This window comes from Phyllobates terribilis, unplaced genomic scaffold (genome assembly GCF_046119375.1).
Source record: "Phyllobates terribilis strain yellow unplaced genomic scaffold, ASM4611937v1 Scaffold_1__5_contigs__length_1240528914, whole genome shotgun sequence".
NCBI classification, from domain to species: domain Eukaryota; kingdom Metazoa; phylum Chordata; class Amphibia; order Anura; family Dendrobatidae; genus Phyllobates; species Phyllobates terribilis.
The window spans coordinates 833,366,602-833,384,906 of NW_027362761.1; the positions used below are offsets into that span (position 1 = coordinate 833,366,602).

At 38.0% G+C, this 18,305-nt stretch overlaps 1 protein-coding gene across 3 annotated transcripts in view; it reads left to right on the forward strand.

The window, feature by feature from the left end:
• Positions 1-18,305, forward strand: part of CCSER1 (coiled-coil serine rich protein 1) — a 1,466,148-nt gene that overhangs the window by 183,050 nt on the left and 1,264,793 nt on the right. For all 3 annotated transcript variants that reach the window (XM_073638131.1, XM_073638138.1, XM_073638147.1), the window contains exons 2-3: positions 1,509-2,808; positions 6,585-6,772. In XM_073638131.1, the coding sequence (XP_073494232.1) occupies positions 1,527-2,808; positions 6,585-6,772 (1,470 nt within the window). In that variant the 5' untranslated portion in view covers positions 1,509-1,526. The remainder of the gene's footprint in view (positions 1-1,508; positions 2,809-6,584; positions 6,773-18,305) is intronic.

Below are 18,305 nucleotides of genomic sequence, written 5' to 3' on the forward strand. Positions count from 1 at the left end.
AAAACAGAAATGTAGACATTTTTGCAAATTTATTAAAAAAGAAAAAGTGAAATATCACATGGTCATAAGTATTCAGACCCTTTGCTCAGTATTGAGTAGAAGCACCCTTTTGAGCTAGTACAGACATGTGTCTTCTTAGGAATGATGCAACAATTTTTTCACACCTGGATTTGGGGATCCTCTGCCATTCTTCCTTGCAGATCCTCTCCAGTTCCGTCAGGTTGACTAGTGAATGTTGGTGGCCAGCCATTTTCAGGTCTATCCAGAGATGCTCAATTGGGTTTAGGTCAGGGCTCTGGCTGGGCCTGTCAAGAATGGTCGCAGAGTTGTTCTGAAACCACTCCTTTGTTATTTTAGCTGTGTGCTTAGGGTCATTGTTTTGTTGGAAGGTGAACCTTCGGTCAAGTCTGAGGTCCAGAGCACTCTGGAAGAGGTTTTCATCCAGGATATCTCTGTACTTGGATGCATTCATGTTTCCTTCAATTGCAACCAGTCGTCCTGTCCCTGCAGCTGAAAAACACCCCCATAGCATGATGCTGCTACCACCATGTTTCACTGTTGGGATTGTATTGGGCAGGTGATGAGCAGTGCCTAGTTTTCTCCTCACATGCCACTTAGAATTATCACCAAAAAGTTCTATCTTTGTCTCATCAGACCAGAGAATCTTATTTCTCATAGTCTGAGAGTCCTTCATGTGTTTTTGAGCAAACTCTATGCAGGCTTTCATATGTCTTGCACTGAGGAGAGGCTTCCGTTGGGCCACTCTGCCATAAAGGCCTGACTGGTGGAGGGTTTCAGTGATAGTTAAATTTGTGGAACTTTCTCCCATTTCCCTACTGCATCTCTGGAGCTCAGTCACAGTGATCTTGGGGTTCTTCTTTACCTCTCTCACCAAGGTTCTGCTCCCACGATTGCTCAGTTTCGCTGGACGGTCAGGTCTAGGAAGACTACTAGTGGTCCTAAACTTCTTCCATTTAAGGATTATGGAGGCCACTGTGCTCTTGTGAACCTTGAGTAATGCAGAAATTCTTTTATAACCTTGGCCAGATCTTGAGATCCACTGAGGTGAACAGTGCACTCCCGACTTCTGCTGCTGAGATGGAGCTACAGATAACACTTGACAACACGGAACTCAGTGAGCTTACAGCAGAGGGCCCTTCTGTAGACAGGGGAGCCTGGGCAAGTGCCAAGGAAATTCCCTCTAACGCCAGCCCTGGGTATACTTATTTTGCAAAAAAGAAAATTACAATTTTTAGACCTTTTTATGTACAAAATTTTTTACATAAATAAAAAAAGTTCCTGTTATGTATGCAGCAGAGCAGAGTTTCTTACTTGGTATGATATTGTAATGCGATGCCTGCGATTTTCCTAAAAAACTGCTTCCTACAGAGTATTCACAAGTGCACTAAATCCAGCTCTGCTATACCTGCATTTAGAGGTTTGTGTTGGTTGTATACAGTAATATACGGTAAATCATTTACAATGCTATATTTATTGTGTTTTCACAGGCAATAACATTAGTTCTGATGGGGGACTTAGGAACAAAGCGCTCAGCACTTGTCTCCAGGCTGCCAATATTTAGACGCACTTTAAATCGTAAACAAGATTCATTGCCTTCCTCGCCTTCTTCCAACAATGCTGGTGGACTGCACAGTTCTTCCCCTTCAAGTACAAATTCTAGCTCAGGTAGCACCGGAAAACGCCGAAGTATTTTTCGTACTCCATCTTTAAGTTTTCAACACAAAAAAGAAAGTGCTCAAAAGTATGAATGTAGTCAAGTTAGAAATAATTCCGTGGCAGACCAAAATGAACTAAAAAATCTTGATTTGGAAGAGCAGTCTAAGATAAAACTGAAGGGCTCTACTTGTATTCCTGGATTAAGTAGAAAGAAAATCACCAGATCTTTTACGGAAAACTTTGAGGGGAAGAAAGAACATTCAAGTCATAAAAATGTGTTCACAAACTGTTTGGGTAAAGGTGAAGATGACTCAGGATTTATAGAAGATCAAACCAGGCATTCTTTTAAACATTCCTCAAGGAAACTTCTCCCTAGGTCATTTTCATCCCATTACAGGTTCTCTAAACATGGATCTCAGTGTACAACACCCACACCATCACAAACATCCGGGTATAAAGAAGAAGTTCACACACATTCTGAAACAAATTATTTACTTAGCAAGACGGTACAACATAGCACCACTGAAGTAACAGATTTTACAGAACACTCATTGCAGTCACCCCTTATATCTACTGATCATACAACTGCTCCACAGACTCCATCAGACTTCACTTTTATGGATGATTCAGCCTCTGAAGCTGATTCTTTGCCAAACAGTACAAATCAGCATTCCAGCAAACAGCATTGCCATCTAGTTTCTACCTCACAAAATGTTGCCAGCCCACTTTCGATTACTACAAAAGAAGAAAAAAATAAACATGTAGCAGAGGACAACTCCCAATGTGATGGATTGGCCTTTACAAAGCCCAAAGTTGAGGCACTTGTGGAAAGATCTGAGTCAAACCCATCTCTTGTATGCTCCAAACCACTTTTACCTATTTGTGAACTGTCTTCAAGCAAAGCTTATAATGTAAAAAATGGTACTGAGAAACAAATTATAGATAAGCCAGTATATCAAAACGGAGAGCACTCTTACTCCACACAGACTTTTCCAAAGAGATCTGAGCCAGCAGTATATCATAAACGTCACGCAACTTCTACTATGCCAAATCATCATTCACTGCAGGAAACAAATGGAATTGCTTCTCTCGAGACACAGTCTGCTATGATTCAACATAGTCATACTAGAGGTATGCACTCGTCTTTACTTTATTCCAGTCTGGGTTGAAAGCAGGAGTGAAAATTAAGCAACGGAGGTTAGCAAGGGATGAGATTTAAAGGGGTTTTCCCACTAACAAAAGTTCATTTTAATCAATAGATCTTGGAATAATAATAAGATCCACAATCAGCTGTGTTTAAATAAAATGTTCCTGTGCTGAGATAATCTTATAAATGTTGCCTTATGTAATGGCTGTGTCTGACCGTACACGGAAGATGGTTTGATCATACCACATCTCCTGGGCAGAGGGGGAAGTAAAAGAGTATACAGACATTACAGCAGGTGATCACAGCTGATTCTTTCGTGAGGTAAAACATTTCACTGCCTGTTTTTAAACAATGTTTTACTTCAAAGAAATAATCAGCTGTGATCCCATGCTGTAATTTCTGTATACTCGTTTGTGTCCTCCCCTGGCCAGGAGCTGTGGTATGATCAGACCATGTTCCTGCACGGTCAGACACAGTCATTACACAGTACACAGCAGGGGCAGATATATAAGATTATCTCAGCACAGGAATATTTTATTTTAACACATCCAATTGTAGAACTTATTATTTTTCCAAGATCTATTGATTAAAAATAACTATTGTTTGTGGGAAAACCCCTTTAAGGAAGGGGATTCATCCACAATTGATTGGATGATTAAAAGGAATCTGTCACCAGGATTTTGCTACCCCATCTGAGAGCAGCACGGTATAGGAACAGAGACCCTGATTTCAGCAATATATCACTTACTGGGCTACTTGCTGTTATTTTGATAAAATCTATCAGTTCTCTAAATGCTAAGATCTATATAACCCCGCCCATACCACTGATTTCTGCCAAGCACAGTGTATACAGAAAGCTGTCAATCAATGGATCAGTGGTGGGAGCAGGGTTATAGACAGCTCATAGAACATGCTTGACTGCCTGGAAGCAGGTTTACTAGTCCTCTAGTGAAAATCTCCTGCTGACAAAACAGTGATTTTATCAAAACTACACTAAGCAGCAAAGTATGTGATACATCAATGGCATCAGGGTCTCTGCCTCTACATTTTGCTGCTCTCAGATCAGGTGACATAAACTTGGTGAGAGATTCACTTTAAGTAATCAGGTGCTATGAAAATGTAGTGGTGCTACATTGCATGATCACACCCTGGCCTAAGATTAGAGGGTTCCCTAAGTAAAATCTTCCATTGATACCATCTCCCTTTTGATGTAGTACTTAGTGTCCAATATTACAATCATATTGTGTAACATTGTTGCATGTATGTGTCTGGATGACACTGCCAGGCAGTTCCCTAAATGTTGCCTTCCAGCTGATTGAATAAAGTAGCGAGTGAAGCTGCTGTCTATAGATTGGGGAAGTGGCAATGCCCAGATCATTAACACTATAGAGAATAAAAATATTTATTAACATACCAATGTCAGTTGATAGCTCCTTTTTTAATCCTATTTTACAATCATGTAAAACCCTTTTAAGGTGTAATTATACCTCTTTAGGTGTAGAATACATGAGCTCTGACGTCTCTTTATTAGGACACTAAAGCCATTTTAATAATCACTTTTGCTTAAACACACTCTTTCATTAGTATGCTTTTATCTAAAGTTAGTTAAAACGGAATCTAATGGCGAAGGCAAAGACTGCCTTCTTCCAAGTTATAAATCCTTTATGTAAATAAGGAATACACCAAGCTAATAAAATATACATAGAACAGACGGTTCAAAGTCCTGCCCTTCCTAAACTATTATGTCTGAGCTGCATCACAGTTCTTTCATCTTGAGTAGAAGCACCTATTTTAATTAGATTTTCACATTCATATTACCCACTAATGATTTCTACCCCGTGGCAATCTAAAATTGTCGTAAACCAGGAGTATTGTCTGCAATTAGAATACCAAACGTGTTTTCGACCCTAATTAAATATAAACCAGGTGAATTATTTGATATTTAGTTTGATAGATTATATGCCAAGATAGTTTATCGACCTATCAAAAGGCGCTCAGTTGATGACTTACTAATTCATACATCAAAGGATAATAAGATTCACTTTAGCATTGCTTTCCAGGTTCTAATTTTTTGCAGAATATGGTATATCATTTATTTCTGGTGACACAGTAAAACCCCCATTAAATCTTCTGTTTCCCAATTGTGCAGGGACCATAAAATAGAGGATATGATGTTCACAAACCAATGGGTCATTGAATAGATTTCATAGATATGTCCTCTCTTAGCTATACCACTAATTTTGCTAAGAACTCTAATTTATTGAGATAAAAATTCAAAGCAATAGTGCAACATGCTAGTACAATGCTTCACAGGCTGTAATACACATCATAACCACTGGGTAGCCACACATAAGCACATAGGGGCTGGTTCATAAGGGTTGGAGTTGTACACTCCAGTCTTAATGAAGGGGCGTAGTAGAGTAAAATACATCAAACTCTTTAAAAAGCAAATACAACTTACTGAATTAGATGTATCTTACAAGTACCACGTGCCTCTACGAGATATGTCACTACTGGAGTACATTTCTGTCATATGTTAGTCCAACTTTTTATGAATTAGATGGCTGAGCGTGACAACTCCTCATCCACCCATCTCTGCCCATTTTGGCAAAGTTATCTGAGACTGGAGTGAAAATGCCAAGAGCAACAATATTTTTTGTGCAACTTCTGAGTTGTGCTACAATTTTGAAAGTTTTTAGAGTGTTTACACCACAATTCTGGGGCAAACACCTTAATAAATCAGACCTATAGAGCATAAACCAACGCCCGACAGAGAACTCAGTAAGAATTTTTATTATCCAAGCTTCTTTCCAAATCACACATTTGAGGATATATTGAGCCAAGAGGAAATATGAGGAAGCACATATTTGTATGTGGGTACATTAAATTTCAAAAGGATATGTTATCTTTTCAAGTGTTCTCCAAACAATGTGGAGGATGAGAAATTTGCAGGGTTCTCTATGGTGGGACTTGGGTATTTGTCTATATGGGGCTCAAATAATATAGGTTAGGGTTCTTGTGGAACCCTAACCTATAGTCAATGCTCTGACACTGAGGCTAAATGGCTAAATTGCCACATGAAAGATAAGGTGCTGTTAAGCTCCATATATGATTTAAGAAAAGAAACTATAAAAGATTTATTATGCTAAATGCATCATAATTCTAGGAGAATATTCAGCAAAAAAAAACACATTTCTTATGTTTTAGACACATTCTATGTCTTATCCAACAAAGGTGTGTGGCCTGAGACATTGTCTAAATTAAATGTCAAACTATTTGCCAAAAATGTAAATTTTTGGCTCCAAGTAAGCCAACTAATTGGTGGTGTAAATGTGGACTAGAGAAGTCTAAAGCTGCACAAAATATGTGAAAAATTATCAAATGCTTCGTTAAATTTGGTGCATTTTAAGTCAATTTAGTCTTAGCTTGCACTGTAAATGAGATACTATTGATAATATGCCCCAATATCTTTAAATCATTTCCATCCAATAGCTAAACAAATAACTTCAGTGTACAAAGTTTGCAGTTGTTGTGATATTGTACTGGTGCATGACCTTGTCTGACTGCACTGGTCGTAGGGCCAAAAACCTGTTTTATGATTTTGACCCAGCAGCCAAGTCTCAGTGTCCCGATTATTACCTATTATACAGTTATGTATAGTTGTCACTTGAGACGGAAATGTTTTTATTCTGTTACAACAGAACGGAATGTATTTCGTTTTAGCATACACTTATCAGAACTACCATCTGTGTGTTCCCAGTTAACTATGCCAGTAGTTTCAGCCCACACCGAGACGGGAGATATTCAGAAAGACGTTTGCGTTCATCATCCGAGGGCACAGCAGGGGGCAGCAAGATGGCATTCAAACCCAAGGAAGGACAACCAGATGAATTGTCTCATTTTCGAAAACAGAGAACAATCTCAACGTCTTCAAAAATGAATAGCATGGTGGGTGAAAAATTTATTTATTTGATTTTAAAGTTATAAAATTATCATTATGAATAAATCATGTCAGAAACGTTTTCAAATGCACCAATCTTCTCATGCCAAGCAATGTTTTGAAAGTTACATCCATGTTTGAGGCTTTCAAAGAAAACCCCATATTAACCGTTGTATCCTAATAACAATTGCTTTGTGAATTGAGCCATAAACTAGAAAACTGTGAAGTGAATAGTGATCTGCAAATTTATACTCAGTTATGGTTTATAGTGATACTAAAGGCCCCTATCTATATACTGTAGTTCTAAGTCTGTTAAACTTGTCTACTGGCTTTTGCTTTGTACCTGTACAATTGAAAAAATTCTGTACAATGTTTTATTATGCCTATTGTTGAGCCTGTGAGGTGGTGTAAAATTTAGAGATTACATCATCAAGGGCCAGAAAATATCTACCACTCCTATAGGCCCTCCCTAGGTATAGCTCAGAGTATCAGTTTTGCAGGTAAAGTTATTTCAACTAATCTTTCATTTGTAATTCAAGCAACAAAATAAAAAAAATAGTTTTTTTTTATTTTTCATTAATATATTATTATATTTATATAATTTTCTCTTATATCTACTATATTATTTTTTCAAAAAAACAAGCTTTAACATTCAGTAGGTTGTTAATAGCTAATCAATAGCTAATTATTAAAATACTCATTTCCGTTTAGTACATGAAAAGTGTAACTTCTTCACTTTTCCATTTGTGCCGGTTTTCATAAATCTCCAAATAGAAGCTCAGCATTTGCTTAATGACATGAAGCGTGAAACTTTTCACCATTTGCCAAATGTTCCCAGATTTCCCATGATTATAAAATAGGATAACCATGCCACAGCTGCATTGTATGAATCAGACATTTTTTACAACAATTGTCCCATATTTATAGAAATTGCATTTATGTTGATTAATGATAGAAACATAAAGAATATAAAAACAACATGTAAAGGGATTTTACACACTCGGACAGGTAAGGATCTCATACAATGGATAAAGTTATTACAATTTACAACCATTCAAATATTCAACTATATAACCTTCTACACGGAAGAGGCAACATACTGTATATTACACATTATGCACACATACAGTACAGACCAAAAGTTTGGACACAACTTCTCATTTAAATTTTTTTCTGTATTTTCATGACTATGAAAATTGTACATTCACACTGAAGGCATCAAAACTGTGAATGAACTGGACCGCAGAGTGAAGGCAAAAGGGCCAACTAGTGCTAAGCATCTCTGGGAACTCCTTCAAGATTGTTGGAAGACCATTTTCGGTGACTACCTCTTGAAGCTCATCAAGAGGATGCCAAGAGTGTGCAAAGCAGTCATCAAAGCAAAAGGTGGCTACTTTGAAGAACCTAGAATATAAGACATATTTTCAGTTGTTTCACACTTTTTTGTTAAGTATATAATTCCACATGTGTTAATTCATAGTTTTGATGCCTTCAGTGTGAATGTACAATTTTCATAGTCATGAAAATGCAGAAAAATCTTTAAATGAGAAGGTGTGTCCAAACTTTTGGTCTGTACTGTACATATATACATACTCTACACAAAATAGACTATATACATACTCTACACAAAATAGACACTTACATATATACATGTATATTACAAATATGTACACATGCATTATGCATAATTCAAATACATATATATATATATACATTACAAATACCTATATACACACAATAATTACACAGACACTGTATATTTATACATAATGTAAATACATACATGCACATACATTTCAAATACATACAGTATAAAAGACATACATATATACATATACATAACCTATTGTGCAGCATGGAACAATCTTTATGAGGTCAGTAAGGATCCATAGAAAGCACAAGCTTAATCTTCCTCAGCAGTAGCGCCATGCTGCCACCCTTTCCTTCCACCATGGTCATGTCTCCGACTGCAGGCAGAGGCGGATCTCAGCAGTCCAGGTAGTTTTTCTGTTTTAGGACAGTAGTGAGAATCTAAGAAAAGTGGGAGAGGTTTTTTTAATGGAACTCATTGGCAAAAGTAGTAGCCACTGCCATCTGCCACTGAATATGTGAAAAAGCCTTCAGTCTGTAGCTCTTAGCCATTCCTTCCACCCTTCTAATATGTTGCATTCTGCAGCCTTGGACAAGTTGCTCAGTTCGCCTCATGGCAGATGTGGCCCCAAGAAAGGGTATGTTCACATGGCAAAATTTGTGTGAAAAACTCTTGCAAAACATGCCCCATTGCTTTCAATTATAAAACCATGCTTTCTGGGAGTGATTTGAAAAAACTCTTGAATAGGTCAGATATCAGATTAGCCCTCTTCAATTGGTCTAACCATTATTTCAGCATATTTGAGCAAAAATCTGAGGTTCTTCCCTAGATTTCTGCCACCCACTCTGGGGAAAATACATATCTGATTTTTCCACTGTGTATTTACTCAGTGGACATATCCTGAATATCTGCAAATATCCCATCTTGCCAGTTTCCCAACCTCCCAGTATGTATGAAAATATTCTAAAAAAGTGAATACCTCATAGTCTCCCAAGAAATCCAATCAGCGGGATTTAATTAGCATTGAAAAAGGAAGTGGCATATGAGCAATGATTTTTATAATATATTGGAATGAACTGTTAATTTGGTGTACTGTCACTGATTGTGGGTACTACTGGCTGACAGCATTTTCTGGGAAATTATGGTTGAGAGAAAAAAATATATTTGTGTGCCTATGGGAAAAGTATTTTATTTAGCCTCTGACTCGTAGTTTAGAATTATTGTCAGAAAAAAAGTGTTAAAGGGAAGCTGTCATTAGAAAATCAGCTATTGTTTAAATCAGATTTTTGTGTTAACTTAATTTTTAATTTTTTTTTCCCTATCACCATCTGTATTGAAAACAATAGAACTCTTTGAATCTTCACATTGAGCACCATGGCTTTTTTAGACTTTAACTTCTTGTTGTTTCAGGAAACAACGCGTGTACATAGCCACAATGAACAGACACTGAACCTATCTTTTTTATTGACGTATCTAGTGTGAAGGTCATTGTTCAGGGAGGGGAAACAGGGTCAGGTGTGACATCACTCATTGTGATTGATCCTGTATTATTAGCTTTTTATAGCGGTAATTTTGCCTCTCATGATTAGTGTTGAGCTAATATGTTCGGCATTTCAAATTCGGGTTCAAATTCGGGTTCGTGTTATCTGCGTGACTGCGTGGCAAATCAGGGATGTTCATGGGGGGAGCCGATTTTTTGGCGTGAACAAGCCGGAACCCCGAACACGAACCTGAATTTGAAATGCCGAGCAAATTCGCTCAACACTACTCATGATAAGGAGCCTGCTGAAAACTCTTCCTGAAAGGAGAGGAAATATGAGTCTAAAAAATGCTAGTGGCCACTGTGAAAATTGCAAGATTGCTATTTTTTTTTATAAAAATCTCAATATGAAAAAAACTTTTTACCAAAATCGGATTCAAACAATAGCTCATTTTCTGATGATAGCCATCCTTTTTTTTTAAAACATATATAAAAACATGCCAAATGCGAATTTTTTAGTACATGCCTAGTCGTATGTCTATATAAAGAACTATAGTATTTTCATTCCAACTACACTTTATCCTATTGTTTGCCTTGTTGTATAGGATGGGCAAGCACTGCGAGTAGGTGGGAGAAGTCTGCGACCGGCAGTGCTGCTTGCATTTGTATTATTTGATGCCAGCTGTCATGGCTATTTTGGGCCATACATCTTGGACTATGTGGTACAAGCCAAGATTGCCCATTTGAATGCAGAATTAAGGAGTTTGACCCTATAATCCACATTTTTGTATACTGTTGTATAATGATATTTTCATTGTGGATTTGAGCTTCATTTATTATAATAACTTACTGTTTTAAGTGGAAACAGCTTTACATATTAATTACAAATGTGCCTTGGAAATGACCACTGAGACTTCATGTCTGTCTAGTTGATATATGAGCTGCACTCAGATGTCTACATGATTAACCTCCGTCTTAACATGAGCTTTGTTTAAATCATTTCCAGTACGCGGTGAATTGGATAAACTTCAGTTCCATTCCACTAAAATGGGCACCAAGGATTTCAAAAGCATATGAGAAAACTAGCAGTGTGTATTGCGGCCTGCAATGTTATATAGCCAGAGGGAAAATTTCATTTATCTTCATTTAGTTTAGTAGCCTTTAGGAGGACACTTAACGGCACTGACCGTTAATAGATAAATTATATACTGTGGGTAAATTACTGTTTTTCTCTTCTTGACTGGTTTATTCTAGCATCAGATCTGTATAATTAATTGGCAAACTTGTGTGAAAACATTTCAAGTCACAGCTGTGTCTTTTTCCCCAATTGCATAGCATATTAACCTTCATTTTTCAGCCAGAGAATTCAGCCATCATATCCCTAAATACATAGCCTATTAGTACTTTCTAAATCTAGTAATGTGTACTAGTATTAGCAAAATAACATCATTTGGCAGCGTCATTTGGCAAAACACCTTAACGATCTTCTATGAACAGCGGAAAACCTGGCCGGAGCCTACGGTAAACTGGATGTTCAGCCATTTGTGTAAATAATTAGCCATGTTTACCAGTTGCTCACGGTGCCGATGCCTGCTGTCACACTTACACCATGGGTCACTGCTTTGATTACAAAACTGCATCTGAGAAAAAATAAAAATTATTTTTGATGTTAAAAATGCTTAAATGAAACTTTTACTATTACATACATGGTCTGAAAATATGTACAGTAGTCTTTAAAATAATAGTAGTCCAATATGACTAACCAGATTAATCACTGTTTTTGGTATATATTATATTACCACATGTCAAAAATTTACCAGTTGGTGCAGTAGATTCTAAGAAAACCAACAGACTCAGCATTCATGAGCTGCATGTTTTTGAGTCTGTGTATTTGAATAATTAATTGAAAGGGGGAATTCAAAATAATAGCAGTGTGGAGTTTAATTAGTGAGGTCAATCATTCTGTGAAGAAACAGGTGTGAATCAGGTGGCCCTTATTTAAGGGTGAAGCCAGTACATGTTGTACATGCATTTCTCCTTGAAAGCCTAAGAAATATGGGTCATTCGAGATATTGTTAAGAAGAACCGCGTACTTTGAATAAAAAGTTGATTGGAGAGGGTAAAACTTATAAAGAAGTGCAGACAATGATAAGCTGTTCAGTTAAAATGATCTCCAATGCTTTAAAATGGAAAGCAAAACCAGAGAGATGTGGAAGAAAATGGAAGACATCCATTCAAATGAATCGAAGAATAGCCAGAATGGCAAAGGCTCAGCCAATGATCAGCTCAAGGGTGATCAAAGACAGTCTCAAGTTACCTGTGAGTACTGTGACAGTTGGAAGACACCTGTGTGAAGCTAATCTCTTGTCCAGAAGTCCCCTCAAAGTCCCACTGTTAAAAAAAGACATGTACTGAAGTGGATACAATTTGCAAAAGAACACATCAACTGGCTTAAAGAGAAGTGGAGAAACATTTTGTGGACTGATGAAAGTAAAATTGTTCTTTTTGGGTCCAAGGGCCGCAGACAGTTTGTTTAGATGACAAACTCTGTATTCAAGCCACAGTACACTCTGAAGACAGTGAACCATGGTAGTGCAATCATCATGATATGGACATGTTTCTCTTACTATGGTGCCGGACCTATTTACGCATACCAGGGATCATGGATCAGTTTGTATATATTAAAATACTTGAAGAGGTCATGTTGCCTTACGCTGAAGAGGATATGCCCTTGAAATGGGTGTTTGAGCAAGACAGTGACCCTAAACACACCAGTAAATGAGCAAAATCTTGGTTCCAGCCTAAAAAAATTGAGGTTATGAGTGGCCAGCCTAATCCCCAGACCTTAATCCGATAGATCACTTGTGGGGTGACATCAAAAATGCTGTTACTGATACAAAGCCAACAACTGGCAAAAAATTGTGCGATGTAGAGTAACAGTTGACAGGTGCCAGAAGTTGGTTGACTCTATGCAACATAGATGTGAAGCAGTTCTAAAAAACTGTGGGTATACAACTAAATATTAGGTTAGTGATTGACAGGAATGCTAAATCCTCAAAAAAGAGTACATATTGTGAATTTGTAAAGACAAAGCAGACACTGCTATTTTTTAGAACAGTCCAATGTTCATTTTTTGTTATTTTCTGTAAAGTAGTTAAAAATTCTATACATTTTTCTTCATATTTTGAATTAGAAAACAGTGTGCAATGTTCCCAATGCATGGAAATAAAAGCTAGTACAAAGATTTTGTGCTTAACTCATGTTTTTGAACATACGGCTTTTATTTTGAACACTATTGTATAATACATCTATGTACAGACTACCAGTGCTACCAGTGTAGTGTCTGTAATGATGTTTACAGAATATTGTCAGTTAATTTGCTTGGTTTATGATTACCACTTGAGCCTTACACATGATATAATAGTTGGGTGATTGGACCGCCATCTAATGTGTATGGGGATCTTCTGACTCTCCCCCAACACTTAAAGAGGTTGTCCACTACTTCATCATTGATGACCTATCCTTAAGATAGATCATCAATGTCTGATCGGTGTGGGTGCAAAATCATGCACCCTGTTGATCAGCTGTTCTTGGTGTTGACAACAGCCAAAATTGACCAGTTATGGAGTTGCATAGTACAGTTCAGTCTACTGTATAGTGACCGCGGCCAGGTACTGCACATCTGCCCCCTATTCAAATCAATAGTGTGCGGATGTACCCAGCAGCAGCCACTATACAGTACATGAAGCTGCGCAGGTCCGTAACTGGTCAGCTCCGGCCACTGCTCACATCTACCTGATCGGTGGGGGTGCCTAAGAATAGACCATCAATGCTAAAGTAGTGGACAGCCCCTTTAATTTCATGTGAACATTGGGCCATTTTAATTTTTGATCTGTAGGCAGACACGTGCTTACTGTACTCTCCTCATAGAGAAACATGAGCACTTAGTTGAGTGGAGTATTCACGAGTATGGTGGAGTTTGGAGAGTTAGCTGTTGTTGGCCAAATGAGCATTTTACACATTAATGGATTAGTAGGGTAGAGCACAGTAATATAGTTAGCTAACTAAATACATGGATATTATATATACTGATTATATATACAGTACAGACCAAAAGTTTGGACACACCTTCTCATTTAAAGATTTTTCCGCATTTTTATGACTTTGAAAATTGAACATTCACACTGAAGGCATCAAAACTATGAATTAACACATGTGGAATTATATACTTAACAAAAAAGTGTGAAACAACTGAAAATATGTCTTATATTCTAGGTTCTTCAAAGTAGCCACCTTTTGCTTTGATGACTGCTTTGCACACTCTTGGCATTCTCTTAACTCAAGTGCAGGGCATTGGAGTAGCTTAGGTATCCATGGTACTGCAATGCCCTGCTACATATTGAGATTAGATCTTGGGAATGGGAATCCTTTAAGCATTATGGATGTAAAGTACTCTTATTCATCATTTGTATCACTACCGTTATCTGACAGTAGCTGCTCGCAGTCAATGTCCCTGAAGTGCAGCTTTCAACCTGTTGAAATTAACCTTTTTAAAACAGTGTTTTTTCCCTCCCCACCCATTTTTTTGCAGCTTAATTGAAATAAAATTATATTGTGGTCATTGGTGCCAAGTTTTTGCAAACAGTGAGATTTCCAACAAGGTCTAAATTAATAGAAGTGATCAGATCAAATCCAAAAGACCATCTCCTCTTGTGGTGTTTTTACCACAAAATGGCCCATAAAAAATATCTTACAAGAAGAAGAGATATTTTCTCCCCTTGGCAGATGAAGCAGAATCATGGCTCCAGTCAATATCTAAGTATTTAAAATCTCCCATAAACACCACTCTACTAGCCTGTGGGGCCCAGAGCATCTGATTATACAGCTGACCTTCCAACTCTTCACTGATGTTGGAGGGTGTATAGATTATACTGATAATTTCATTTTCATTATTTGCCTCCCATTGTAATTCCACCCAAAAGGTTTCAACTTTCTCACTTTCCCCCAACCTCCCCTTATTGCTTTCATCATACTCGCTTTCATACCACTCCCAACATACAAGCATACTCCTTTTTTTCTATTTGCTTTGTGTTTCCAAAGGGAAGATTTACAGCCAATCATTATACAGCCAAGTCTCAACAACACAAACTACATCAACGTGTTCCTCCAGTACCAAGGACTCAAGCTCTATCATTTTACTGGCTAGGCTCCTGGTATTTGTGAACATACACTTTAAATTTCCATCCAGTTTTCCACATTCACTTCCAAAAATGCTAATTCCTGAAATAATGTGGGCACATTTGTCTTCACGCTATGTAAAACATAGATCTCCCTAATCCTTCTCCGTCGTCCCTTGATATTTTTTGCCTTGTCCACCTCCCCTCATTCCTGGTAGAATTCTACTCCCCAGAAAATTGATCCCCTTCCATTTAAGTGCAATTTATCTGCAGAATATACATTGTATGCCAATGAAAAATCAGCTCAGTGCTCTTTGAACCTGAATCCTTCTGTTCGACACCAAGACCATGCACTTAACACCTTATGCTCCCAATCTCCCTCTGTCTCTCCAATGTTATGCAAGGCACAGGCAATATTCCGGTGAACATCACCCTGCAGCCTTCAACTTGTAATCTAACTCTTCCCATTTTTTTTCTTAAAGGGAATCTATCAGCAAGGTTTGACTATGAAATCTGAAGACAGCAGGAGATAGAGCCTGAGACACAGAGTTCAATGATGAGTCATTTATTATCATGTGTGTTGTTCTTTACTTATAGTGAAGGTTTAATCACCTTGTGATTAGCATTGCTGGACTACATTAGTCCAACCACGCCCCTTCACCCTGTAATAAGCAGCTCATTGTTCATAGCCATTGTATATAGAGACCCTGGTGTGGGTGGGGTTAGCTTTCTCAGCTCTGCTGCATTCTACATCTAAAAACTCTGATTGCACCCTGTAAGCTAAGTGATGCATCGTTGGAATAAAGGTCTCTTTTCCTACTTTATGCTGCTCACAAATATTGTACAAAAAAACTATTAACATATTCCCTTTAAGGATCCTCCACCAGCAAATTATTCTGCCATCGATTCTCACGTGGACCCCAACAGTTAGATTACCACCATCCTTTCCCATACTGCAGTCATTTATCAACCCATTCCACCACATGCTGAACCCTGACACAAGAGAGGCAACAAACTATTTTGTTGAAGTGATAACAAATAATTCTATCCACCCTCCTAATTATAGAATTTACAACAAACAATAACTGTTTTGCCCTACACACATTACAATCTCCCTGGCTATTAGCTGCACTCTTCTCTTGGCTGTCAGGGATAGCAGTATCTTTAAGGCTATGTGCCCACAATGCAGAAATGCTGCGGATTTTTCCTGAGCGTTTCTGCATCTCCCTGGCAGATAAAACGCATGTGCATTTTACATGCATTTTTCCTGCCAGGGACATGCGGAAGCGAAGCATTTTGAACATGCGATTTCGCATGCGGGTTGACAAGCGCTTTCCAAGCGATTTTAGCATCACTTGAAAAGTGCTTGACAACTTGGTCACACTATATAAATCCATGCAACCGGCATGGATTTATATAGTGTGACTAAGTTACGATGCTGTAAATGCAGCATCAATAGTAAAACAAATTAAAAAAACATTATACTCACCTTCAGTTGACCCCCCGTCTCCTCAGCGATGTGTCCGGTTTCTTCGGTGGCTCCCGGTGCTCTAAAAAGGACCTTCCATGACGTCATTTAGTCATGTGATGGTCATGCGACCATTACCTGACCACTGACATCAGCGGTCGCGTGACCGTCACAAGTCTAAATGACGTCACGGAAGGTCCTTGCAGACGACCGTCGGAAGCCAAGGAGACAGCAGAGCCGCTCAAAGGAGACCGGGCGGCGCCGGAAAGGTGAGTATAAGGTTTTTTTATTTTAATTATTTTTTAACTACAGGTACTATGGATAGATGGATAGATAGATACTGTAGATATGGAGTAGATAGATAGATATGGATAGATAGACAGATAGATAGATAGATAGATAGATAGATAGTAACAAAATCTGAGCACAAAAAAAATTGTTTTTGTTTCTTAGAATTAAACAGGGAAAAATTAATTAATTTGGATACCTTTTTTCCGGGGAAAACAGCCTCCTACATTTTGGCAAGTGTAGTGGCAGAGCTGTGTTCCATGCTTGTTGATAAACTGAGGTCCTCTCTGCCAGCCTGTTATTTATAGCTGCCATTCATATTCATTAATGTTTGACTACCACTTACAGACTTTTCATTGAGTCATAGCAGCCACTTTGTGACCTCTTCTAGAATTTACATAGGATGCTTGCCAGAGGCAGAAGACTGCCTAATATCACCCTCAAGCTGGTAATAAATATTTGAGTATGTAAGTACACGTCCTGCATTGGCATCTACAGTAACTCACGCTGCCTGCATCTCTAATGGATTGCGAAGTATCTAGATGCTAATCAATATGCAATTAGGTCTTTATTATTGATTTATCACTTGGAAGACCTAATGTCTTTGTTATTGCTTGAAGGCTTTTTGTAGAATTTACAGCTCATGTATTCAGCTGTGATGTGTACCGCTTATGATGGTACATCTGACTATTGATGAGATTGTGAAGGTGCATATACTTGTATTGGCAGGTGAGCTGTTTAATAGAAGATTAATGCAGCCTAGTATCCATCACCTGTTTGGGTTAAGATAAAAGGGTCAGTGCTTCTTACAGAATAATCGTCACTTGTCGATAGGCTTCATGGAATTGTATCTCAGCCCCATTCACTTCAGTTGTTATAGTGATGATATTTCCAGGGAAAAAAATATTTTTTATTGCACTTTCTTCTGGATGGACCACTTGGATTACTTGACAGGTAATGATTTGCATGTCAGCAGACTATAAACTGTTTTTTGACAACTTGTTGTCTAGAGTCTTTTCATAGATTACAAACTGCCATGACCAACACTCTGCTTTTTATGTTCAGATTTCCTTAGCAAGGAATTGTAAATTTATCACAATTCTCTGTGGGTGTTTTATCTTTGACTATTGCTATTCATTTAATATCTAATGTATACTTTAAAGGGAATCTGTCAGCAGGATTTCATTCCCAAAATTTTTATACGTGAATGTAGCTCTTTCACAGACAAATCCAGCAATACCTTTACATGGCCAGATCATTCCTCTCTTACTGAGAAATCACAGTTTTGATTGATATGCAAATAAGGCTGAAGTACTATGTTAGATCTGAAGTCTCTGTCTCTCCAGCTCTATTCCCCGCCTAGTGTCGCCTCCTCCTGCTTGAAACTGATGGCTCCTTTGCCTGAAGTTACACAGCATAGAAGCTCTTAATCAAGCAAGAGGAGGCAACGCAGGGTGGGGAATAGAGCTGGAGTGACAGAGGCTTCAGATTTACAGTCTCATTTACATATCAATTGAAATGCTGATTTCTCAGTAGT